The following is a 27,930-nucleotide window of genomic DNA, read 5'->3' on the forward strand; positions in this document are numbered from 1 at the left end:
GCTGTTGTGTGCCTGCCTGCTCACCTGCAGGATCTCCCTTGGGCTCCCAGCCAGCCGTGCACACTCGCACACCACTGCGGTGAGTTATCAGCACTCGATTCTGTATTGCCTGCCTTTATCTACGCAGCTCAGTGTCCCGTGCAGCCATGCACCCTACTGCACACCCTCTGCCTTATTACTGCCTGGTAAACTCCACTGCCGCTGAGTTACCAGGAGCAGCCCTGGATTGTCTGTCACACGATCGGCCTGCGTGGCCAGCGTGACACCGTGCTGAGACTGCACAGCATCCTGCCTCTGCACCTGAAGGTCCTGCCTAAGAATCCCTGGACAGAGCGTCCAGAAGAAGCCAGGAGACAAGGTCAGAGACTGTCCTTTCCCCTGAAGCCAGGAGGATCCCATAGCCTCAGTGTCCACAGGCAGAGTTCCTGAAGATTGGACATTTATATAGGCTGTGACGTGGCCCCGAAGGGTGATTGATAACTAATAAGAATTTGTGAGTAAATGCTTTAGTGCCTCTCTAACTTCCATTGCCTCCTGCCACAGAGCAGAAAGAGCTTGAGCCCATCTTGAGCAAGCCCAGCTTGAGCAGTCAGCATATTGAGCCCAAGCGGCATTTGGCCGCGGGGAATTTCCTCTCTCCGTTTATAGTTTGAATGTTTGCCAGTAATTAACAAGTTCTGTTTGATATTATTCCTATTATATCTTCCCTAACTGTGTAAAAACAAATATTAAAATCCAGTGGTTGGGGGTGGTGAGAGTTCAGAATATTAAAGTTAATAAATTATATATTTTTATAGAATATCCTCTCGTACCAATTAATTTCTCCCCTCCTCCACAATTGGCGTAGGTGGCAGAATACCCCTCCGTGGGCAGAGTGCAATGGGATGGCGTTCAATAGCTCCAAGTGCAGGGGGCTGCACTTTGGCCACAACAACCCCATGCAGAGATACAAGCTGGGGTCGGAGTGGCTGGAGAGCAGCCAGACAGAGAGGGATCTGGGGGTGCTGATTGATACCCGCCTGAACATGAGCCAGCAGTGTGCCCAGGTGGCCAAGAGAGCCAGTGGCATCCTGGCCTGCACCAGGAATGGTGTGGTCAGCAGGAGCAAGGAGTTCATTCTGCCCCTGTACTCTGCACTGGTTAGACCTCACCTTGAGTACTGTGCTCAGTTCTGGGCCCCCCAGTTTAGGAGGGACATTGAGATGCTTGAGCGTGTCCAGAGAAGGGCGACAAGGCTGGTGAGAGGCCTTGAGCACAGCCCTACGAGGAGAGGCTGAGGGAGCTGGGATTGTTTAGCCTGGAGAAGAGGAGGCTCAGGGGTGACCTTATTGCTGTCTACAACTACCTGAGGGGTAGTTGTGGCCAGGAGGAGGTTGCTCTCTTCTCTCAGGTGGCCAGCACCAGAACGAGAGGACACAGCCTCAGGCTGCGCCAGGGGAGATTTAGGCTGGAGGTGAGGAGAAAGTTCTTCACTGAGAGAGTCATTGGACACTGGAATGGGCTGCCCGGGGAGGTGGTGGAGTCGCCGTCCCTGGGGCTGTTCAAGGCAGGATTGGACGTGGCACTTGGTGCCATGGTCTAGCCTTGAGCTCTGTGGTAAAGGGTTGGACTTGATGATCTATGAGGTCTCTTCCAACCCTGATGATACTGTGATACTGTGATCTTGTTCACTCTCAGAGAAACAACATGAAGCTACATGACTTTTTGGTCCAACCTAATACAGCCATTCTTATGGCAGTTGAGGATATACCTGTCTCCTAACTATGTCAAGTGTTTGAGAGAGGTTTCAGGAGTGATGTGCCACTGTATGACTTGTCTAAGACAATTCAGCTCTCTCAAAGTTATCAATACACTCATATAGGAAAATTTTACAGGAACTAAACTCCTGTGACTAAATCACCTGCAGTATCTATAACATCATTCTCAATGTTATATTAAATTATTGTATCTTTCCCTCATCTATAACTTCAGTTCCATTTCAATCTTGTCATCTATCTACCCCATACTTTTTTTAACAAACAGAAATGCTTTCCCTTCAGTAAAGATGGAACAAGAGGTGAGGTTTTAGGGGCGTATGAGCGGTGCAAGTTTCACAGACTGCAGAATCATCTTGACTCATATTCCAGAAAAAGATGATCACACCCCAAAAAAGGCTTTCTCAGAGTAACAAAAGTAAGACTGCAGTCTTTCTTGCATTTCTCTCTCTTAGCAACATCCAACACTTGGAAATATTTAAGCTAACTTCTGCCCCTTTCTCCAGTGACTTAAGGATTAGCTCTGCTATAATTTTCTGGCTTTATTACTTCGGCTGGTGTGACCACCAACCCAAAAGGCCTCTGGATATATTGGTTGCTCAACCATACTGGAATTTCACATGAAAGAAAACATGTCAATGTAATTCTCCAAATGGTAAGTGATTCTGTCTGAATTCATAGCTGTTGAAATGTTACCTTGCTAAGACTGAAACATGTTTCCTGAGACAAGATCTTGTCAAAGGATGAAATTTCAAAAGCATCTATATAATCTGAAAAAACAAGCCCTCCTGATCCATGAAATGAGGTACAGGTTTCAACATATCTTCCTTTTACAGGTTACTCATGAGAATCTGAAAAATCCCACCTGAAAAGACATAAGACTAGAATTTTTAAGAGGTCTAAGCTGCTCAGCTCTGAAAGCCATTGAGGATTGAACATTGACTTCTTCAGGGTCCCCTCTGAAAAAAATCTCAACCTATATCTTTTAAGCTGCCACAGGTAAAAGCTTATAGCAGCTACAAACGATGGCTTGACAATGGGGAAAAAGAGATGATAAAGATGGCAATGGCAGTAGTCAGAGGTAATGCTTCTGCATCTTCCTATAGACCTAGTGAGAAAGCAGCTTTTGATGGTGGCCTCAGAAGCAGCTTAATCTTCTGCACTGGGGCATAAAGCAGCTGCAGCATGGACTGCCATAGGGGAAGAAACAAATCAGGAGGAAAGAAATGAAGGAAAAGACCTAGAGAAAGCAGACTAGCACCTAATTATGTCCTTGGTTGAAGAGAAATTCAGAAAAATATCAAGATTAAAAAAAAAAAAAAGAGAGCTTTAAGTCAGCACCTTCCTCTAAATGCAAATAGGAGACAGGAAGCTAATAAATGCTATCTCACTAACCTACAACCCTTCCCTTGGACTCTCAACTGATAATTAGGTGACGGAGAATTAAACTGAAAGATCTGATGCTTGGCATCCTGAAAGCCTAACTTCACCACAGAACAGATAGAGTAAATGCAACCACATAGCTGCAGATCTGGTGTTTCTGTACTCCACTTGCAACATGATTTTCCTGAAATCTGACTTTAAAAGCTGCACACACATCCACAAAGATTATAGAAAACAACTGTTCCAGATACTGTAGCACTGCATGTATCTGTGCCTGAAGAAAGCACTACAGAAGAAAAACAGTATATTAAGACATTGAGATATCTCTTCAATGTCTTCACTGAAGTGGTCACTGAGATATCTCTTTTTTTAGTGCTAGCTGTTCCACAAAAGGCATTTCACTGTAACTTTCCTTGTAAAGGGGGACTTCATCAAAGCAGCAAGTTTAAAGCCAGGACAATTCTTCATTTTGGAAATTACTTTTGTCTGAAGCATTGCTGAATTAAGTTTGCTGAGTTGACAGCATGGTGACTCTTTCAACTGTTTGGGGTTCATGACATATAAAGTCATAAATCTTGTTGCTGTCTGTAATTTTGACCATTTCCTGCCTTTACTTACCAGTTTCCAGAAGCAGTGGAAGGACAAAATTAAATAAATTGTGATTATATATTAAATTATCCTAAATTATATATAGTTTTAACCATCCCACAGCTGCCACAAGCTAGGCTGGCCCTACTGTATTCCATATACAGCACAGGCTGGGGACAGAGCGGCTGGAGAGCAGCCAGGCAGAAAGGGACATGAAGGTACTGTTACATGATAGGCTGAACATGAGCCAGCAGTGTGCCCAGGTGGTCAAGAGAGCATCCTGGCATCCTGGCCTGCATCAGGAACAGTGTGGCCAGCAGGACAAGCGAGGTTATTCTTCCCCTGTACTCAACACTGGTCAGGGCCACACCTTGAGTACTGTGTCCAGTTTTGGGCTCCTCAATTCAAAAGAGATGCTGAGGTACTGGAATGTGTCCAGGGAAGGGTGACAAAACTGGTGAGAGGCCTGTGAGGAGAGGCTGAGGGAGCTGGGGTTGTTTAGCCTGGAGAAGAGGAGGCTCAGGGCAGACCTCATTGCTGTTCACAATTACCTGAAGGGAGGCTATAGCCTGGTGGGCGTCCAGCAACAGAACAAAGGGACACAGTCTCAAGTTGTGCCAGGGGAGGTCTAGGCTGGATGTTAGGAGGAAGTTCTTTTCTCACAGGTAATTAGTGACAGAACAAGAGGGAATGGCCTCAAGCTGCAACTGTGTAGGTTTAGACTGGACATTAAGATTTTGTTTTTCACAGAGTAGTCAGGCAATGGAATGAGCTGCCCAGGGAGGTCGATGAGTCACTGACCCTGGATGTGTTTAAAAGTTTTTTGGATGTGATGCTTGAGGATATGGTTTAGGATGCACCTTGTAGAATAGGATTATCGGTTGGACTTGGTGATCCTGAGGGTCTTTTCCAACTTGAATGTTTCTGTGATTACACTCTACAGTTAAAGAAAGAACAGGTAAGTTGACAGATCCTGGTTTTATTCTTCAATCTTTCAGATTTTTTTCCACTATTTGTTAGAAAACAATATGCTTCACTATTAATTTATATCCTAATTTGATCCTTAGTTACTGTCCTCATATGTAAGACAAGCCTAACAGCACTACAAAAAGAGTTAGTTATTTAACCCTTGCCTTTATACCCAAAGTTGGAATACTTGGAATGAGACCCTTGTTGGCAGATCAAGACTTCCTCCAGTCCAAAGAATTTGCCTGTTGCCACAGTAAAACCACAATGAACAAATATATCATGTCACACACTCATAGGAGAGTGTCAAGGCAAGCTTGAGAATGAAACTTCCTTGTAGGATCAGTGTGTGTCACAATGAAAAGCTCTGAGTTAGCAGCCAATACTTGTAAGGACAGCAAAAAGCAAACGGCGCACTTATCTTTTTCTGGGCACAACCTTTGTCCCCCATTGCTGCCCACCATGGAGGTCTTCAGAGAAAAACCACCTGTCCTAGATCTCACATGTAAAGGAGAAAATCCCACATTTCAAGACACATTGAGTACACTTAAATGTGTCTAAACGCTGGTGCAATTCTTCTCGAACACTTTCCTGCAGTTTACTAATCTTCAGGATCTGAGCAATAAGATCTATCTCCTGCCCAGTTAAACATCCACTTAAGGAGACAACATTGTGGATGTCATCTTCCAGTCTTTCTGCCAAGTTTGCCACCACAAATTGTGGGAGGGAGGAGGATCGCTGCGCTCTATAATGAGGAGGAAGCAATGGTAAGAGGGACAACTGTCTCCTTTTAGCAATCTTGTTCCTAGCTGTGGAGGTGGAAGTCTGTGCAGCTTTCCTTCCACTCCCAGCCATCTGTTATAAAACCTCATAAAGGACAGTTCTGCATCAGCAATTACTATTGATAAAAGTGTTGTGCCACAATCTTTAAAGCAGGATGTTTTATTTTATCAGTCTACAGAGTAACTTACTCTTTCACAGAGCTACTAACAGCAGCCTTGATTACTCACCCCTCCCCCGGCCCCACATACTCCTTCCCCAGTGTGCAGCATGTTCTGTGCCAATGATGTCCCCTGAGTTTAACACTGTTATCTATGTTCTGGGGGGAGAGGGGAAAACTTGACCTCTTGCAGCATTTTGCTAGGAAAGCCTTCAAGTCAGAGGTCACCGGTACAAATACCACAAAAATAAAATTAAGGAAAACAAAACAGAGGGGGGAAAAATCCACAAGCCAAAACACAATAGAAACAATACTTTGTGTTCCTATTTTAAGTGCCTCTCTCAATGCTCTGTGCATAGCAGCTAAAGGCAAGCTGGAAACCAGCCAGGTCCTGGCTGCCAGCAAAAATTTTGTCACCTCCTTTGAACATCTGAAGTATGTTTACCCAATAGATTTCATTAAATTACACTTCCATTAGGAAGCATACAATGTTGATACTCATCTCAAAGATAAAAGGGATCGCTAAGAGGCATGTCATCCTGCTCCCCAGCTGATTGCTATTTCTGGGCCAATCAAGGAAAGGAGCCAGAACAATACTTAGTTAAAAAAAATGCAGCATCTCCCCAAGGACTACATACTAAGAGACTGCAGCTCCATTATCAAAATGAGCATATCATTAATGACAATACACATACAGTACGTTATTTTAATACAACTCATACACAACAAACAAGCTGTATTTGGGTCATTAGCTGAATTTGTAAAGCAGTATTTCCAAGGGTTAGAAACTCCTTATTGAGATAGGAAGTTTACAGTTTGGCAACAGGGATGGAGGGGAACCAAATATTTCACATGATCCTAAAATACACTGAATATAATAACACTGTGCAGCTTGAAGTGCAGTAGCTAACAGAACAATAGGCTATTCAAACATAAGTTCCCATGTTAAAGTACAGCAGAAGTAATTCAAAACACCAGGCACTGTTTTGCTAAACATCTATGAAGGATAATGAAAGCAAAATGCCACTGCTGCCATTTATACTCTATGCATCACCTTTTAAATTATTATTGCAGTATAATTTTTAAAAGAATGCAAAAAGTGACTCCAAGAGAATTTTACAAACATTAGCCCCCCCCCCAAAAAAAAAAAAAAACATAGAAAAGAATTCATACTGATTGTAAGGCAAGACACAGAGTGAAGGGAGGGAAGAACACATGAGACTCAAACACGCAAGTCCACTAGGATTGTTCAGCTGTTACCCTATGGTAGGCTGAGCCTTTCCTAGTGGAGAGGAGGAGATATCTTTGTCTCTAAGCATTGGTGTGAGATGTATGATGTTTACTGTGTTTCCTAATCTCCAATTCACATAACAACAATAAAGGGAAAAGGATAAAACCAAAACCATGCTAATTAAACCCCAACGTAATAGGAAAGGCCTGGGAGGGGTTAGCTCTTTCAGCCAAGATCTGCCCAGTCCTTTTGCAGCAATCTGTGATTATTAATCTCTGAAAACACTCCCTGTTCAATATTCTCCAATCTAGACTTCAGCCAATCTCTTTCAACATGCAGAAAACCTTCTGGTTTAGCCATATTTGACATATCATATGAACTCCAATTATCCATCTTTTTGCAGTTAATCATCTCACGATTACATTTCCTGCACTTATAAGCATCCAGCTGGGAACTGAGTTTTAATCTAGGAAACAACAAAAAAAAAGATTCAGGTTTCTAACAAATTACTTCTAATTAACCAGAACCTTTTCTAGTCATTCCAACCTAAGGACGCCTACAGCAAAGGAACAAATTTATTGTTTGCATTCCTAATGATATTTTAAATTTTCATTTCAATTTCCCCAATGAGTAACTTTCAGGAAATTCACTGCACTTACATCTACTTAAACAAACATTCTGTTAAGCAGAAAATGCATAACAACAACAAAAACAACCAACCACAAAACCTAGGGGAAGAAAAAGAAAGCTGGTACTACACTGAGGAGAAAAGCAGCTAAATAAAGCAAAAGAACCAGAATGATAATTAATGGCAACTTCCGAAACTACACTGCAGCTACGGTGACCAAGCCCTGCCAGGGAATCTCAGAACCTCATTCCTAAGTAAACTCAGAATGTTTGTTGGATTTGTTGTTTGGATTTTTGTTTGCCAGAAAAAAAAAAAGCAAGCAAGAAAAAAAACCCAAAGCCCAAATCAAAACATACACACACACCAAAAAAAAAAGTCACTGCTGCTGGTACTAGGCAGTAATTTACAGTCTGTATAAAGGAAGTGGATTAAACGAAGCCACCTAGTTAGATAATTCAGAGAACTAAGTCAATGGTGGCTAAACAGCACATGAAAGAGCTTTGTCCCACAACTTCCAGTGATTTCCCCAGGGAAACATTTGGAATAAGAACCATGCAAAACACACTTACTGCACAACGGAGAACTGCTTGTATCGCAGAGAGGTAACATGAGGCAAGTATCACATGTAAGAGTTTCATTTACATTAAGTCTTATCAATTTTATCCAACTGTTTCAGAAAGTCAATGCAACCATCTGACAGAATATGATTGCTACAAAGCAAAGTATACCTTTCATGTTCTTTGGACAGTCAAACACCAGAGGATTTTCTGTCAATTATGCATTATCACAGATGTACATCCCAAATCTGTCCATCTAACTAACAGAAAGAAAACAATATACAGCTGAAAAATGCTCTGGAGAGCTACCTTTAAGAACTACATCATATATATATACATACATACATATATATATACACACACATATATATATATATCAGTCTAACTGCAGAAATAGCTCTTCTTGGAAGGTTGGTGTTCATTAATGTGCTACCAAAGTTTTCACAACACAAAACAGGACTGCACTAATTGGCTGATAGATTCAATACCAAGTTAAAAGCAGTTCATTATTCTGCAAAAGAGTTATTTTTAATATACCTGAACCTTTCCAAAACTATTAAATTTTATATGCCTGCACCAAACTCCCATTACTTTGACTTTCATTAGCTACCTCTGCAGGCACTTTAAGAACACCAAAACTGCTGGTATGTTTTTGTTTGTACTTGTAACAGAGGGCCAGTTGTGACTATGGATATTCTTTAACTTGTTTACAACAAGTAAAAAAAAACAACAAAACCAGTAATAACTTCCTCTACCAGCACTAAAATTTCACAAAGTGTAACTCCTGCCACAACAGCAACGGTTTAAATTCTGCCAGTCCAGCGTCACAAACCAAGTAACACCAACCTCCCCTTCCCAAACTCCAGCTTAACCTTTCTGTTGGGCACACAGAGTACAGCATATCTGCCAAGGTGTGAGGAAATGGTTGAGGAGACTCACAGATGCATCCTTAGCTATTATACAGTGAGTGTTGAAACCACTCCTTCATTCTTGGGGATTCCAGGCCAAGAGTTGTGTGCAGCAGCATGAAGTATCTACCAACACGTTGCCAATTTACCAGTGCACTTCCAGTTGTGATAAAGGAAGATTTGCCCAAAGCAGCGGCAAGGACATCATGTAAAAGTTCATCCCAGTCATGAAATTGGTTACCAAAAGAGAAAGTCAATAGCCTGGGTGACAGGAAAATGATCATGTGAAAGTGCAGCAAGTTTTTCTTCTTAAAGCTCCCCACAAGACTAAAATGCATAATCAAAAAGCATAACTCAGGCCACAGACTTCAATAGGAATCACAGAATCACTGAGGCTGGAATAGAGCTCTGACTCTAGGCTCAAGTCCAGCCTATGACCTAACACCACCACATCAACTGGACCACATCATCAAGTGCCACAGCCACTCCTCCGTTAAACACCTCCAGAGATGGCAACTCCACCACATCCCCAGGCAGTCCACTCCAGTCTCTTAATTACCCTTTCCATGAGGAAGTGCTTCCTAGCATCCAGCTTAAACCTCCCCTGTCAGAGCTTCAGGCCATGCCCTCTCCTCTTGTCACAAGTTGCCTGGGAGAAGAGCATGATCCCCATCTGATTACAGCTTCCCTTCAGGTAGTTGTAGAGTGTGATAAGGTCCCCACTGAGTCTCCTCTTCTTCAGGCTGAACACCCCCAACTCCCTCAGCCCCTGTTCATCAGACTTGCCCTCCATTCCCTTCCCCAGCTTGTTGCTCTCCCCTGGCCCCGCTCCAGCACCCCACTATCTCTCTTGCAGTGAGTGGTCCAGAGCTGCACACAGTGCTCAAGGTGAGGCCTCACCAGTGCTGAGCACAGGTGCAGACAGTCCTGCTGGCCACACTATTTCTGATAGAAGGCAAGATGCCATTGGCCTTCCATGCCACCTGAGACACTGCTGGCTCATGTTCAGCTGGTTGTCACCTAGCACTCCCAGGAAATCTGCTTGCAGCTATCAGGATCAAAATGGGCATTCCCATTCTGAAAGCAGTGCAAGATACTTGACACTTTCAACACATGCTCTCAGTCACAACCAGAAGTGCTCCATGCTGCTACACAAAACATCCCCACATTTCTTGCTCAGACACTAAACCACAGGCAGATGCACTGAGATGTGTGATAGCAAAGCATTACTGGAGCAGTTTGGATCAAGCAGCTGTAAAAGTCAGAAAGACCAAAGACAGGGAACTTAGAGGTAACTTGGGACATCTGGTAGAGCCGCATTGCTTCCAACGTAGGCAAGTTGAGGCCAGTACTTTATCAGGGTCCTGCTTAGTAAGGACCATGGCTGGGCAGGACCACGAGGAGCTGGAGTGAAACATCCCATGGTATCCATGCAGCAGAGACCAATGGCCCTGAAATGAGACTGTGGGCCATGGGCAGGCAGAGGAAACTTTTCAAATGAGGCTGGGGAAGCTGCTCAAGGCTGTTAAATCTCTCAGGGCTCTGACCATCTGAAATTGGACAAAACTTTTGAGAGTTTTGGTATTAACTACAGGTTGCAGAGAAGGCAGATTAAAAATGAAGCAGATAACACAGAGTGCATTTACGTCACCATGGAGAAGACCAGGGTCACATCAGAAATATTCTACATGAGAAGCAACCCTGATCCAGGCTAAAACCAAGGCCACATGTCTGTTGTGCAATAAACTGCTCTAAGATTTTTAAATAGCCTTACTGGTTTACTGCCCTTGAGTTCCATTTACACTCCCTGAATCACTGGCAAGTCAGGAATGAATGGATGCTATTACAGAGGTTCAGAAGGTACTAGGCAAACATGAAAAATAAAAAGAATTAGAAGAAACATCCTCTCAGCTGTAGTCATTTAAGTAGGAACACCACAGAGAAAAGCTCTTAAGTGCAAATCTTTCTTATTGCAGCGTTGCTTTCAGTGGCACATGAAACAGCAATGATAACAGGCTGGAAAAAAACTTTGAAAATAAAGTTAAAAGATACATGTAACTTAAAACTAACATCTTTTCCTACACAGAAAGGTTAAATTGTGGGGTTGACATTTGCATTTGTTACGTTGTCAACGTTTCCTGCCTATCAGCCTCTGTACAAACAATATCTAAAGATGTCATCTACATATTTATACCAAAGGAGTTTATGAACAAGACCTGTCAGTATATTTTAACACCTTTCCAAAACGTCAGCTTTCATCAGGTATAAACACAGCATGTTTAATTTATTAGTTTGGTTTAATATAAAAACTTGACAATCATGTGTCACCATAACTATTGATAAGGTAAATAAGGACTACAGGGAGACGTCAAAAAAGTTATTAAAATATTGTTCAGCTTCCTGAATCAGATTGGATTTATTGGCTTTTCTCTGGCAATAAGTGCACCACAGGTTTTTCTTCGTGTGGCTGTTTCCAAAGTGATGGGTCCAACAGTGGCCAATAGTCAGACTATCATTCTTAGAGAATTTAGAATCAATTTTAACTGGTTTGGGTAGGGAAAAGGGCTTTGATTCATGTTAAAAAAAAATAAATCACAAACACCAAACAAACAAGCCAACAAATAAAAAAAAAACAACAAACATAAACACAAATTTATTCACCTGTGTTTAACAACTCATCAGAGATTTCTTCTTCTGATCTAAAATACCAAGCCTGCATAAAAGGTAAAATATAAGGCATAAGAAACTTTGAACACAACTCTGAAGTTGAGCAAAGCAATACATTTCTGTCCACTTTGTACAGAAGGTGCTTGACTCGACTTCCTCAAGATTTTTGCTGCTATCAGAGATCTACCTTCTTTATTCCTAAGGTTAGGATAACCTAGCATCACTTCTTTCTAGATACCCCAAAAATGCAAGAGAGGGCAGCACAGTCTCATTCCAAGAATTTCATCCCACCCTGCCACTACACAGCCAACATTTCTCACAGGTAAATAGTGATAGAACAAGAAGGAATGGCCTAAAGCTGCAACTTGGTAGGTTCAGACTGGACACCAGGAAATTCGTTTTCACAGAATGGTCAGGCATTGGAATGGGCTGCCCAGGGAGGGAGTGGAGTCACTAATCCTGGAAGTGTTTAAAAGTCATTTTGATTTGAAGCTTGAGGATATGGTTTAAGGGAGAATTTTTGTAAAGTAGGGATAATGGTTGGACATGATGATCCTGAGGGTCTTTTCCGTCCAGAATGTTTCTGTGATCTCACCAGCTGGTCATTCAAGCCAGGCTGAAACAGCTTGCTCCACAGGGCAAAAAAGAGCTGTCCTTATCTGAATACACAGAAATAGTTCAAACACTCCTGTCCAAGCCAAATCCAGTAGCTCAGAAGGCTTTAAAAGCTGGGAGTGGAATAAAGAATGGACTGTGCACTGACAGCATCTCTTGCAGGAAGAAGCTTTTCTTCAGCAAGTCCCACTCTGCATCTCTGCATGAAACATGGAGAAGTTGATACCAGTTATCTCATACTATGGGCATCAAGTATGGCATGCCACAGCCTCTCTAGTCTTCTGTAAAAACTACCTGGCAGGGATAAGGACAGGGATTTCCTAGCACCCACCAGCCATGCTGAATGTGCCCTCAAAGACACTCATTTGGATTTCCTGTTGCTTAGATAACAGGAATTCTACTAATTCATGTAATTTTTGCAACAAAAAAATCACTAATTCAGAGAGTGCAGTTGGGGAGTCAGATACGAAACATCATAATTACCAGCTACTAATTTTTTGTTGTTAGAACAAATTTAACGCTGAAGATCTTGAAAGTTAAAGTAGTCCAAATTTACTAAGAACCAGATGTCAGTCTACAGAAGCATGCAGTCTGGTTTCCTTTATTTGAAATATGGTCTGAGAAGCAGAAAGAACATTTCCAAAGGGCTTAAATCTCCCACAAAGGAAGGATCTCAAAGGATAGTCTTGTTATAGAACGATACATTTAACTACATGTGAACAAGAAGCATTGCTTCTGCAAAGTGATTTCAGGTTTTATTAGAGTGGATTTAGCCCCTTTCTTAGACCAAACACCCTCATTTCAACATGATTCAGTGCCTTCTGAAACACTAACGTTTGGTTCAGAGCCTTATATTTCTGTGTTTGGTGCACAGCTGAAATGGAGTTTCCAGTTCATTTTCCTCACAAAGCAATCCTGTTCAGACTCGTATGCAGTAAACAAGGAAAATCAGGAGATTCACTTCAAAAACACAGTACTGCCAAAACAACCACCACTACTCCATGTGAAGCTCCAGGTGGGAGAAAAGTCCTCAGCTAAATAATTTCTTAAAATATATAAAGAACTTACAAACTGGTCCCATATTATGAGGTAAGGAAACTGAGCAGATGACCTTAGGTACATAACCTTTAGGTACAAACTGAAAGTCAAAACTTAAAAAAATTGTCATTGAAAGAAAAGCAGAAAAATAAAAAGTAAAAAAAGGGAGAGAGAGGAGGAAATTTTCCTCACATTCATTCTAAAATTCATGCATTTCAAATCAAGATGTCTACAGGGCCCAAGTACTGAGCCACCAATCTGCATCGCAGAATGTGGGACATGTAGCTCAAGAATGGAAAAAGGGGACCTTAATAACATGTTTGAAACTGACTCCAAGTATGGGTCAGAAGATAGATGTAGCCCAGGTGCCTTCAACTGAAATAGAGATCTAACAGGAGGACAACATGACAGAAGGTAAGAAAAAGACAAAAGGAGCACTAAGGGCTTAAAAAGGCTGGGAAAGCGATTCAGGTTAGCAACCCCTAACTTAATCTTGACCTTTCTGTAACTTTTTACCTTGATTTAGTTGACTGAACTAACTTTGTGGGAAGCTTACACAACTGAAACTCAGAGTATGATTTCTCCTGAAGACTGAGCAGAGAGAACATCACACAGTCATTAAGGGGTATTAATAACACTGAGCTACAAAACAATACAATACACAAATCCATCTTTTTTTTAATTAAAAAGAAACAAAATCCTAGACCTGCATTTTAGCATTTTCAGTTTTACTCCCAATCTCATTCATCTCAGGTAAATACTTCTCAAGTCATTTTAAGAGGACTAGAAACTGCAGTAGATTAAACTCTGTAATTTCAAAGACAGCTGCTAAGGGAACAACCTATAATACTGAAACTAACACCTGTATATCTTAAACCAGTAAAACAAAAACAATCACAAGAAATGCATCAACATAACAATTCAGTTCTTTTCTTTGCACAGTTCTATTGAGTTATTACCATCACAGTGCCAAAGAACTGTACTCACAGGCAAGAAAGCCTTTTGTGCTAGGCAAATAGAGATCCCTCTGTCAAAATATTTGCAGTTAGATGACCCAGTACCAGTCAGCACTATGGGAAGCTACCTTGCCAATTTGGAAACAAAGCAATTTGCTTTTAGATCAATGTCATTATTCTATCTTAAATAAAATATTAAATAATTGTTGTTGTTTTCTTTCCTGGTTGGTGATAGACCCTAGCAAAGGTTACAGTTTGATTTAATAATGGCTTCAAGTCTCGTACTCATGAATCAGTGGAAAAGGAAGGTGCTGTCTTCATTATGCAGGAACATTTTCTACCTAAGGTTCAACTCAAGACCCACCAGACACAACAGAAGCCTTTTCTTTGACTTGTCAGAATTCGCATTTGTGTCTTTCCTGAACAGGTGCAAAGCCTTGCAGTTACAATTCAGTGTTTCCATGCTGACCAAGAGGGTAAATAGGCAAACGCTGCCCTTACTCATTCTAGTCTTAACTTCCCTTCAAAATAACATCAATAAATAAATACAAAACAAACTAAGGACACCTTGGAAAGCTGTGGGGATTCAGAAAGTAAACACCAATGCCAACCAATTGGAAACACCCAGTAGCCACAAATACACTTCTCAGTTTCTTTCCCCAAGCACTACCTATTTAGTTATCCCAAATCTTTTTTCATTAAAGCCATCAGAAACAGTAAACTGCTACTGTGGCAGGAAAAATGACTCTGTTCCACTGTCGATCCCAGAAACCACCTGCTGTATTCTTTTTCACTATCTGTTCTTTATATTTCTACTTGAATTTTCATTGATCAGCTCTTTTAGGAATGAAACCTCTTCACTCTTTATAATATATTGGGAAAGGCTTATTTTCTGGCACCCTAAAGGCAGCTTATTAAAAGTGAACAAAATGTAAGGGAGGTGCTAGTATTTGCTTCACATATTTTAAATGTATTAAAACATTAAACTGTCAAGCATACAGAGCCACTAGCCTTAGCAAGGGCCTCCTTCTCAACTGAGCAACAATACCAGGTTTAAACAGATTCTGTGGCCAAGTACAGCAGCTTTAAGGGGAGCTGGCTGTACTTGGGGCTGACTACTAAATGATTGCAGAATACAAATAAAAAGTTACTAAAGATCAGAGATACTCACACTTTTCCCACATGCTTCACATAGTACAGAACATTACAAGAAGGGAGAGGGGAAATCATTCTAATACACTTTCAGCTGCATTTTTTTTTTTGCTTTATATGCCTTCCTCATTAAGCCTTAATCTAGACAGAAGACAAAATCTTCACTGCTGTAAAGTCCATCTCCTTTAACCTGTGATAGCCAGTTTTAAAGAGCCATAAAGTTCCTTTTCTGTGTACTGCCCATTTCCTACAAAGGAACCAGTTTAGAGCACAGAAGAGGAGGGGTTTATCAGAGAGAAAATAGGCTGAGATTGTGTGGTTCAGGATTAAACAGGATTTTTAAATATTTGAAACTTGTAAATATTTAAAACATTTTGTATTTTTCAGGACACAAGGAAACAGGACTCCATCAAACACAAAGATATCTGCATCAATACCTACTTTGTTCTTGGGTTAACGTTTAGGGGAAGCAATAAAAAAAATCATAATTTTGGTTAAATTCAAGAATAGTTAGTAAAAAAGAGACAGAATTAACTGATTGACTGAATTTCCTTAAGAATTCCTGACACTGTCAAACTAATACTAACACATGAGCTCGTCACAGAGTTTTCAACCCATTGTGGTAGATTTCTTGAAAGAAAGGCAGAAATAGAATTTAACCACATCATGTTTCTAAATTCCAGTACTTCACTTCTGGAAACCTGACATCATAAAAACAAAACTATGCAAAACACGATACTTGCCAACTTCAATTTCATGTACAACACACAGAAGTTAACACACAACATCATTAAAGCAGCTAAGGAAAGCATCAGAAAGAAAGAGAGAGAATACATCCATCACTGTTTCTTCATTTGGCTTATTAACAAATCTAGAATACATTTGCATTTACTGGAATTTTTAACTGGCACAGAAGAATTTTTACTATGCCAATACCATTACCATAAATTTATAGCCTGTCTCCTGCCATGCTGTGGCAAAGGTTTTCAGCAAAACAAACCCAAACAAACCAAGGTAACTACAATATTCTTTGTACAAGCAGAATGTAATGAATGCTATTATTTGTAATGTTTGACAGCTGTTTGACAATCAGGCATACAACCTATTCGGTTATGCAAAGAGATTTTTTAATGCTCTACTATTTGCCTATGATGCAATTGGAATTTCAACAAGAGTTTAATATGTAATGATCGTATAAAAATTTCCCCTTGAATTCTGATTGAGAAAATATCAAGACGAAGTACAAACCTCTTGAAGTTGGGTAGAAAAAGCTACTTTTAACAGCCATGCTTATATTTCAAGTTTCATTTCATGAAAGCAACAGAAAGGAGGCAAAAAAGCCTCCACCTTAAACCCAAACGAAAAAAAAAACCCAAACCATTAACTGTTTGTTTGCCAAGCCAATTTCTGACATGGGACAGTTAATCAGTTCACCATAAAAAGTTCACCATTTCCCAGAAGACAGCAACTTCACCATGATGGAAAGCTATTTTTTGACCATGGCAATTAGTCTCCTCATGTTTCAAACACTGAATTCTATTTTTCACATTAATTTTTCACAACTATGTGGCTTTAACTTAAAATAAACTGTACATCAAAAGGATGGAAAATAAACAGCCAGGAACACAATTTGACGAATTGGATTTATTTAGTTTATTTAGCTAAACAGGGTCCATTGGATCTCTTTAATAGGCTGACAGTTGCACTGGGCTGGTTAATAAAACATTCAACACAGTATCTTCAGCCAATATAGAAATGCAAATCCCACCAGAAATATTTTATTCATGAAACAGTAATTTCAGTTACTACCAAAGCAAAAAAAAAAAAGAAGGAAAAAAAAAATAAGGGGGGGGGGGAGGGAGGGAAAGGGGGGGAAGAGTGGAAAAAAAGAGTTGCTTGGCAAACAAACACTGCCATCTAGTGTCACCCCCTCAACAAACAAATCTAGAAACCCGAAAAGGGCTGTAATTAATCCTTCCACTGTCAAACCCATACCTTCTCCTTATTTTCTGCCTTATCAGTAGCACATGCCTCTCCCTATTTTGCAGTCAAACACAAATTAGCCTCGCTAAAAGAGTGATAACACGGTAAGGGACTTGAGAAAGCAGTTTCTCTCTGAAAAGCCAGCACATTAAAGTAATGGGGTTTTGTTCAGTTTGTCTGCCCTCTTTTCCTCCAAAAGTCTTATGTTTCTGATTTATAACAGAAACCAAAGCATTTTTATACTTATACGAATGCAGGTGAGCAAAATAACGAAGGGAGAGTGAGACTTGCTCTGTTCTGCTTTATTCACCACTGCATCCCACACTCATGTTCCAACTGCAGAACCTTTATTACTGCTGCTATGAAAAGCAGGACAATGGCAGCTTGATTCTTTCTGCATGAAATTTAGGGGAGTATCACTTGGATAAATCAAGAAGGAAATCTCCAAGGAAGTGGGAAACTAATATTAAAGCTTTCCTCTGTTTGTCAAAAAGCAGCACTCACCTTCTGTTTAAAAAGGTACTTAACTCATCAGCTGGCAACAAGTACTTTTGAGTGGATATTACTTCCTCCAATATCTGCTAGTTAGAATGGCAAACAAATTCAATTCTTCTACTTTGAGAAGTTCTAATGCAAGAACAATTATACAGTAAATGGGAGAAATTATAGTTCTCTACCGAGGAAAGGCTGGTAAGGGCTAGCATCCAGACATATCTAATAACTGTCAGCTTAAAAAAAGCCAGAGCTGATGTCATGCTGAATTTCTCTTGCATACCTTAAAACATATTATAGAAGGATTTAATTCTGCCACAAACTTCATTTAATACAGAAATATTTTTGTGTGAAGGCAGAGAGAGAGGCGTGAATGCCGACAGCACGCTGTGTGAGTCAGTGTGACTCTCATTCATAGCCCCCACCCAGACACAAAAATTATCACTCACCAAATCACTTCCTGAAAGCACCTTTATGTGTAATCATTCAGCCAAGTCTAGTGCTCCACAAACTGTTTTTTCTTAAAATCATGTGCATCATCTCCACTGTAACAGCCCTTGAATTGATGAAGGACCAAAAGACAGCATGCCACAAACCTCCACAGCCTTACCCCTAGGTGTTAATAGATGACCAACGCCTCTGGAAAGACACACAGAGAACTTCCTATGAGGATCAGGTGAAGTTGGTTTAAGTAATAATTTAGTTAAAGAATTCACATTGTTTACATTAAAAATTTGCTGCTTGGTTGCTCTAACCCAATTTATTATCTCTTCAGAAACTGTGTTATGAGATGCATCTTCTTGGTGAAACATGGGAAGATTCTTTGTAAGCAGTTATCTACAGAATTATAAAACCCAGGAGATAAGATGTGCTTCACTGGTCTGGTCTCTCAGGAATCTCAGTTAAGACAATCACAACCACTTAGGTTAATTACAAATTAAGCATGTCAACACTTCCCTCTAAGGAAATGCAAGTCATCACTTGTAAACTCCATGGTGAAATAGATTTCCTTCCTTCATACTTTCACACAACGCTACATTTTTTATTTCTCAAGATGTACATAAATTAGGGCAAATTTTCTACAGGGGATCTAAGTTATGTAACCTCATTATCTTTTGTAAAAAAATCAGTTTAGGCATTGAACATCAATTAAAAATGTGTTGCTTTTCCTCCACTTAACATAGCAGTAATACAAACCAAGTAATTGCAAAATGTCAGATGCCTCCACCTTCTCCCACCACAAATCCACCAAAGGGGGGACACATGTGAAAACAAAATTAAAACAATGTGGGATTTGCCTCTATAGAAAAGAAGTTAGGCCAGTCTGTAGCAGCAGACAAACATCATATCAGAAGTTATTAGAAAAGGCACAGAATGAAAAAAAAAAGCAGTGCCACTGTATCAAGCTGCTGGAGTACAGCATAGAGGACTGATTGCTCTTCTCAAGAAGGTGACAATATCTATAAAACTGGCACAGTGGAAGAACAACAAAACAACTCTTCCAAATTAGACTGTCAAAGTCCACACTCAGATATTTCAAACCCTTTTTCATTTCGAAAGTTCCAAACTTGTCAACAGGATCAGATTTTCACTCTAGGCATGCAGGGTGTATACATGACACGGTGAGCCCCCTGTTTTCAGTAACATCCTTGGGATTAAAGAAGACACACACAATCTGCCCCGCACACGGCTTAGGGGTTTGAAACAATAAAACAATAATGCTTCACTTCATAAAACAACAGCTGAGTCTTTAAACTTTTAGCTCAAACTGGAGAGCTAGGCAAGACTCTGTCCATAAACGTATAGGTCACTAGCTTGTCATTTGACACATGTCATTCATTATGCTTATAGCTATATGAATATTTATCTGGGTAAGTGACTGAACCCAAAATGAAGTTAGCAGTATTTAGAAAAAGCAGCTAGAATGTAACTGACTCAGCTGGAGCAGCTGTTCAGGAGGATTCAGGTAGTACTTTGGAGTCACACAAAAGAGGTAACTATCAAATTTCACTGCTTATCTCCTTAAATGTTTCTACAGCTTAACAGCAGTTGCCATTTTAACAGTGATCTTAAACAGAACCTGTAGAAGGTATGAAATGTGAACATATATCTCAACTACTGACAGAACTGAAGCTATTGTTCATGCCAAAAATGTTTAAACGTTTAGTCAAGTTTTGTACAATGTGTCTACCTACATATCTGATTTCTCACCCTTTTTTGTTCAGTCTTTCAGTTCCAAGTCAGAATAACCAAAATAAGTGCCAGTTCTAAGCCTTTCAAAGGAATGAGTAGTGTCTTTTGAACTAATAACAACTGGACCTACAAAACTTGCCTGTGCTGCCATGACTAAATAGGAACAGTTCCTATGCTACCACCTTTATTTGATGTCTGTTTATCTTGTTGAATATACCCATCTCACAGCCTCACTTTTCTAACAAATAAGGATATTACTAATATGGTCATCTTGGATTTTTATATTTCCCCACGTTGAGCCAGCACATGGAATCCTTGAGGTGAAAACAAATTCCAGCACCTAATCACACATTTGCCAAGTTTATATAGTTACAGTTTCATACCAACTGGGCCAGATTCAGGTCAAAGTATGTTTATCAAATCTGGAAAGCCTTTTACCACTGCATATCACAAGCTGCATATCATTTTCTGTTAACAACTAACAAAAATTGTTTTCTTGGAAAAAAATAATGCCTACAGTCCATGTACTTAAAAGATGATAAAACATAAGGCTTTTTTCACATGCAGAATTCATTTCAAACAGGCAGTCACCAGGGATGTCACATACCTTAAATAGTAGAAAATAAAATATTTACGAGCTCAAAGTATGTAATTATGTATTGGTAAGCGCAGAAAAACAAACAAACTGCTTATTGGAAGATTGTGTTAAGTTTCCAAAAGTCTCTGGCTGGTGGTCCCAAGACTTTAATCAGCCCAGAAAGCACACGTACGTGCTCTGCAACCCCACTTCGGGCCACAAGAGGGAGCCATTACCACAGGCTCTGTAATCCAGCAAGACTAAACCTGGTCCATGCCGGAGTTCCAGAGCCACAGCAGGTTTAGGACTATGGCTTTCAAGACCTAACAGGGATGAAATCCTACTCCGAAAACGCAGTACTGGTATATACTATTGAAAGTAAAATAATAAATCCATGATTTACATTTGCAAGTTAAAAAATAAAGCAGTTTCACAGTTTTATTTTGTTTTGATGCATTTATCACACAGAGTAAGGAAGGTTGAATTTAGCCTTAAAAGGTGTGCACAGCTCTTTTGCAAAAAGTAGCACTTGATGCTTGCCCTATTCCTACATTTTGCCCCTGGCATCTGCACCCCATGGAAGACTGCACAGCACTGAGGCAAGCCTCAGAAACCACTGCTGCCTTATGCTAAGGTGCAACAATTGCTTTGTTATTTTTCCCCACCCATATTCACAGTGCTAAGCTGTGTGAACACTTTTAATGACAACATTGAGCCGTTCTGCTACTATTGCACCTTTCTAAGAGGGAGGCCCAAGATGGAATAAGGTGACTTTTTCTCCTCAAATATGATTTAATGCAATTAGTGGGTTACTGAATACCTCATGCAATACTGTGCATGGGATAGATGTCATTGCCTCCACACACAGAATCACAGAATTAACTAGGTTGGAAAAGACCTCTAGGATCATCGAGTCCAACCTATCACCTAACCCTTCTAATTAACTAAACCGTGTCACTAAGTGCTTCATCAAGCCTCCTTTTAAACAACTCCAGAGATGGTGACTCCACCACCTCTCCAGGCAGCCCATTCCAATGGGCACTCTTTCTGTGAAGAACTTCTTCCTAATACCCAGCGTAAACCTGCCCTGGCATAGTTCTCTTGTTCTGTCACTGGTTGCCTGGGAGAAGAGACCAACCCCCACCTGGCTACAGCCTCCTTTCAGGTACTTGTAGACAGCAATAAGGTCTTCCCTGAGTCTCCTCTTCTCCAGGCTGCACAACCCCAGCTCCCTCAGCCTCTCCTCATAGGGCTGTGCTCCAGCCCGCCTGGACTGCACAGCACTACTAACTAACTACAGGCATAATGCAAGGTAACAAGGACTAACAACGAGGGAATATAATGCACCTTCTTTCTATTTGATTACAAAGTCTTGTTTGGAGTAACTTTTCAAACTACAGCTCAGCTTATCTTAACATTCCATATTTCTCTCAATATACTTCTGGCACAGTGAAGTGCACAGAAAAAAAACACTACATATTCATTAAGATGCCACAGCATGTAGTACACAATCTTAAAGTGATAGTGTTTTGTCATTATTCTACATACTGCCTAAGATCAAATAAACTCACCAATCAGGTATTACATGTCACAAATAAATCTGATGTTGTCCATCCTGCAAGTAAAGAGTGGACTGACCCCATTCCACGTTTCCTTCCCCTAACTTGTAAATGTGTTGCTGTGCTGATCTTTTCCTTAACAGCTGGTAGAGGGCCAATTTTCCAGATGCTATAAGGCATACAAATAACCACAAGATAAAAAATCATGTTTAATACAATGAATATGAAAGATAACTACTAGTGCCAGTTCTGCATTCACTTTATGTTTGAGGCAGAACTTAACAAAAAAGACTCTATACTGAGGTATACAATTTTTGCAATTCATTTCACAGACATGATTCCTTTAAAATGAAATACACACTTCAAGATGATTGAGAAGTGTCCTCTACTCAGTGCACAGGCTACTTCACACAGGAAGAAATATAGTAGGATACAACTGAGTTTCCAAATCCATTTATAAAAAAACAACACTTAAATTTGCAAGCTCACATCTGTGTGCCTTTTGGAAGAGCCAAGAGCTCTGACCAACACACTTGTAAGCTGATTGTAACCCAAAATTGCTACGACGATTTCCAGCTAGAAATCTCCCTTCATCTAAAAAAGGGAACTCATTTTACAAGTAGTTGTATCTGCTCTACCTAAAGTTCTGCTAATCCTCTCACATAAACCCTGTATGTTTCGCTTATACTTAAACAAGTCACAACTTGCTGAGGACAACATGCAGGCAGAACACTCAAAAGCACCTTTATCTCAGCAAATATTTTCAACTTTCCACTTTCAGCAGCCCTGCAGCTTACAGAGTCAAAATAACTTTTCCATTCCTTTCACCTCTTCCCTCTTTAAAGACACAAATGAATCATTTGTTGAATAATAACACCTCAAAAAAAAAAAAAAAAGAATCTCAAACCCTCACACAAACTCAGCAAAGTTCTAGTACCTAGAAAATGGAATTAAGTAGAGAATTCAGTTATAACCACACTATTTTCTATATAACTGAGGTTTTTCCCAGCATAGCTCTTTTCTTTCAGTACTTTGTTTTATCCTTTGCTTTCTTTCCTTGATTTCCTGCTGACTGACATCCTTGGGTTTTGGACTGTTGGGGTTTTTGCATTATTACAGCTTCTTCCTTCCTCTTTCCCAGGTTATCGCTCATTCACTTGCATTCTTCCATCATGTAACCGCTTGTGCTCTGATATATTTCTTCCACACACGTTCATTTCTCTTCTTCCATAGAGTGTCTGTTTTGAACTCTCTCATTCCCTTTCTTCCTGAGAATATGGCAGTACCGATTCTCCCATTTGCCTACCTAATTTATTGCTAGCCTGTTTCTTTATGTGCTGACAGCAAATTCTCCCACGCCTGAGAAGACAAACAGCACTCACTACTGGTGCAGAAACTGCTCTCTCTAGGAAGCCACTGTTTAGCCAGCAGGCCCATACATGCTTCCTTCAGGGGAACAGCATGAGCTTGTCTGAAAATTTTGATGAGAGTCTTTTCATCCTAAGATTCCTCAAACTTTACAAAATTGCAACCATCCTCTAACACACATTTTTTTATGCGACTCCTCAACTTGGCAGAAGCACAGAAGAGTGACAGTCAGCTGGATTTCCTGGCTGCAGGTATAAACACTGCCTCCCCTCCCCTGAAGGAATAAACTGCTGCCAGCAACCCAAGAAAATTCACAGTTCTTCAGTGAATGGAAAATACTGCCACTGGTTATTTCTTTCTCCCTACCCTGGAGGAACTGAGCTGCTGCCAATTAACACAGCATTTTCCTACACTCTGCGATTCCTTTGAACTTTTTCAGGGTTTTAGAGGAAATCGTTTTGTCTCTATGTAAATCTATTCAGTACAAATCCTACCCACAAAAAAAAGACTGATAACTGTAGCAGAAGGCCCTAGATAAGGGAATCTTGTTAGTTTGCATCCATTACTTGAAAAAAAAGTAGTATTTGTAACCAATTTGTACAAAAGCCAAGAAGAATTTAAGTGCAATGGAAAAGAAATCACAGGGATGAAGAAATTAAATGCACATGAGAAAAACTACATTAAAAAGTTCCATGGATTGGAGATTAAATGCCTTTTCATGTTGCTGCCCACATTACTACAAGTTGTCTAAAATAAACCATTATTTTCCACTCAGAGTCTACCTACATTATAACTGAAGTATTAGTTCTGATGTTCTGGAAGTCATTCCTTAGAACAAGATTAAAAGCTGACTATTTTGCCTACATCACGAACACTCACACTGTTTTGTGGCACAGAAACAATTCAGATAGAGGGCAACGGGACAGAAGGCTGGCAACCTGAATACTGGTATGAGACTCCTACAAAAAGAAAAGCTACTTCTCCTCAATTCAGTTTTAACCTGTCTGTAAATACAGCAAGATACACGCAGAACTCATGCTAGCCAAAAATACTCTCTCAGTTGACTGAATAATTGAATTAATGTATTTTGGAAATTCTCATAGATGCCTTCTTCATATAATGTATTAAAGACTCACGAAATCAGCTTCAAGTTTTCCCATTTCTTGTTTGTAGCTTCTCATTCGACTGCTGTACATTCCTCGACTTTGAGGTGGTATCTCTCGAACTTCAAGTTCCATTTGCTCTAGCTGGCAAGTACAAATAAAGAGGAGAGATGTAAACCAAACAGGTGATTGAAGCAAGGATGAATTAGGTAAATTGTTCACAAATAGTTATCAAGAAAGGTGTTTGTTCCACAATATAAAATCAAATCATCAAAAACCTTTTCACAGCTTTAAGTGTAAAAAAATGACAAAAAAATATATAAAAAGGAATTATTCTAGTAAAACATATTTAAATTTCAAGTGTGATGAATGTATTGTTGCAAGAAAATTGTAAAATTGAGGTTAAAAAACTTCCTGCAAATGAGCATAGTTAAAAAAAAAGCCTAGCTCCATGTTTGATCTAGCTGTGATTTTGAAAACCCTTAGCTGAAAAGGGTATTTTTACACACACACACACACACACGTATATGTGTATATACCTCTCTGTGTGTCTATATATATATTTAGTGTGTATATACCTGAAGTTATTGCCTAAATCCACAGCCCATGTCTGTACAGAGATATGTGAAATAGCTGAATTTCAGGGTTTAAATGACAATACTACTCAAAAACTTGTATATAGTCAAATGTATTAATTAAAAGGTCAGAATATATATTTCAAAAGATTCTTCTATTTATTCTTGTCATGTAGAATACTAAAGGCTCTGAAAGGTAAGAATGTGGCACAGAGGTACAGAAAATCAAAAGGAGTTATAAACCAGGGCTGAGCTGCCTGCTAATTAACTGCCCACTGGGTCATGAAGCCTCCTCTACATGGTGCTGTCTATTTGGGAATTCTGTTTTGCACAGCTGAAGAATCCCTCACCTGCCCTTTAAAAAATCTTTCCAACTTACTTGAAAAGGATAAAAGAATACCTTTCCTTGGTGCTGTAGGCACCTGAAACAACATTTACTCACCTCCTACTGATCCAATGCTGAGCAATACTGCATTGGAATAGAAATAGCTTTCAATTAGAGTCCCAAGCTACCGGTTACAGGTCTTCGCAAGGGACAGCTCCAGTTTATTCCTATGTAATCATTTGCTTACACTTTGAAATTTCACCCTCATAAGACAAGCATCTGAACTTAATCACTGCAATTGCCACATACTCCAAAGTCATTCCACCTCATCTATTCTGATTATACAAAATTATATTCAATCACAAATTGTAAAGCTGACTTTAATTAAATAGTCAGGAATGAAATGAAACAGACAAAGCAATTTCTGATTCCACTCAGTTCTTTGGCTCAGGCTTAACTTTCCAAAGGGGTATTTTAAATTAAACTGATAGCTGGAATTAATGGATTCTTTCTTATCAATTTAATCTATAAACAGAGGAAACAATCCTCTCATACATATATATAATTATATGTACAAAATTGGGATATCTTAATAAGTCTCAATTCTTACCACATAAGAATAAAATCATCTCTCGAGTGAATACAGAATTTCACAGTCCATGAAATTAAAAATGTTCATTCTAAAGAGTCAGTGTCAGAAAGTATAAGGTCCAGGGGATAATACTAAAGCATGGATATTTAGGCTGACCAATGTTTTAAAACCACTCTTTTTTCCATCACAAGATTAAATGAGTACATTTTGTGGCTGAGCTGATAAATTTCCATGCAAAGTCATGCAGAAAATAGTGGTGCAAGTAGATAGGAACCGAAATGCAACCTAATTTCATGCATCTCCCCTTTCAGACCTCATGCTATTGGTCATAAAATCATATTTTTTCATACACAAGCAAGAGCAGAGATAAATTCTACATAAAACTAAACCTGGCACTTAAAACTTTCCTTCACAAAAGCTAGAAGCTCAAACTTGTGTTACTGCTTATGTTCAAAACTGGCAAAGCTGAGCATTTTGGCAACTAACTCTTGACTCAAATTAATAAACCAGGCACCACTGCTGAAGCTCTGTAATGAATTAACCTAACAATGCTCAGTACACTTCCAGCACAGAATACAGCATAAAACAGAGCAGCCACTGGTACTTCAATTAAAAAAATACAAAGTAAGACAGTACTGCTGATGTTGTCCTCTGACACACTAAAATAAGCCTTTCTCTCTCTCTCTCTCTCCTGCAGGAAAATATTTTTCCATGTGAAATTCTTCTGGACAGTGAATTTTGTGAATTTTGACTTTCGTTCTGATTTTAAAGTCCAGGAATTAAAATAGAGATAGTGCTAGTTTGAAGCTAGATAGAATGTTTTGGTAAGAAGGATTAAACACAGGTTGTGAAAGAGAAACAAATGGTGATGTCTACTTCACTCATAGGCTTGCTGAGATGTATAAGAACAAGAACATAAACATAGATAAGGGAGTCACTCTTTGTTCAGGCTCTGGGCATTTTCTCTCTAACCTCACCTTCCATCTGATTAATCCACTTGCTCCCTCACTCCCCTGGCCAAACCTCCATTCTTCCTTGGGGCACAAGGCAATGCCTGGGGTAAGGTAGGGGAGTGGGAGAAGGTGGAAGGGCAGTTGGTAGCCCCTCTTGGGGACTCAGGTTTCTGGGAGGGTTGTTGTGTTTCTGTATTACCTTTTACCTTGTATATTTCTGTATATACTGTAAATATGTGCTTGTATGTTGTGCTAAGTTGTAAATATAAGCTTCATTCAAATTTCCAGGGCTGGCTAAGTCTAGTCTGAGTGATTTCCAAAGGGGGAGGGCGGGGGGAACACCCAAACCATCATAGAGATCTGTACTAAAAGAACCCAACCAAACAAGAAACAAACACAAAATGCCATCACATCAAGAAAAAGGGTCTAAGCAAGAATCACTTGGCATTCACAACACGAAATACACTGCATTATCAAGAAATGTCTAGATAAAAATAATCCAGCATTTACAATACAGCAATTTTGTGCACATCCCTCGAAAAACATGAGGCAAACAACACACCAAGAGTGTTTCTTCTAAAAAGTAGATTTTCACTCACAAATACCAATTTCAGCTCTTCTAGCTAAATGTTGTATTCAAAGAATTTTCCTGTTATCACAACACTCACTTTTCTTAAAAACCTGGTAAAAAAACCATTCTGATACTCCACATGGGATGCAGAACGATAGGACTTCTGTCCAGAGGCTCTTACCCAGCAGCAGCCTGAAAGTTTTGGTGTCAGTTCTGTGTGCTGATCGACTCAGTTACAGCAGTGATTTTACCCAAA

At 39.8% G+C, this 27,930-nt stretch overlaps 1 protein-coding gene across 4 annotated transcripts in view; it reads right to left on the reverse strand.

Annotated features, from left to right (window-relative positions):
• Positions 1–27,930, reverse strand: part of VTI1A (vesicle transport through interaction with t-SNAREs 1A) — a 303,668-nt gene that overhangs the window by 264,007 nt on the left and 11,731 nt on the right. For all 4 annotated transcript variants that reach the window (XM_064144392.1, XM_064144393.1, XM_064144394.1 and 1 more), the window contains exon 3: positions 24,692–24,802. In XM_064144392.1, the coding sequence (XP_064000462.1) occupies positions 24,692–24,802 (111 nt within the window). The remainder of the gene's footprint in view (positions 1–24,691; positions 24,803–27,930) is intronic.

The sequence above is a fragment of the Pogoniulus pusillus genome, chromosome 6 (genome assembly GCF_015220805.1).
Source record: "Pogoniulus pusillus isolate bPogPus1 chromosome 6, bPogPus1.pri, whole genome shotgun sequence".
Lineage (NCBI taxonomy): Eukaryota > Metazoa > Chordata > Aves > Piciformes > Lybiidae > Pogoniulus > Pogoniulus pusillus.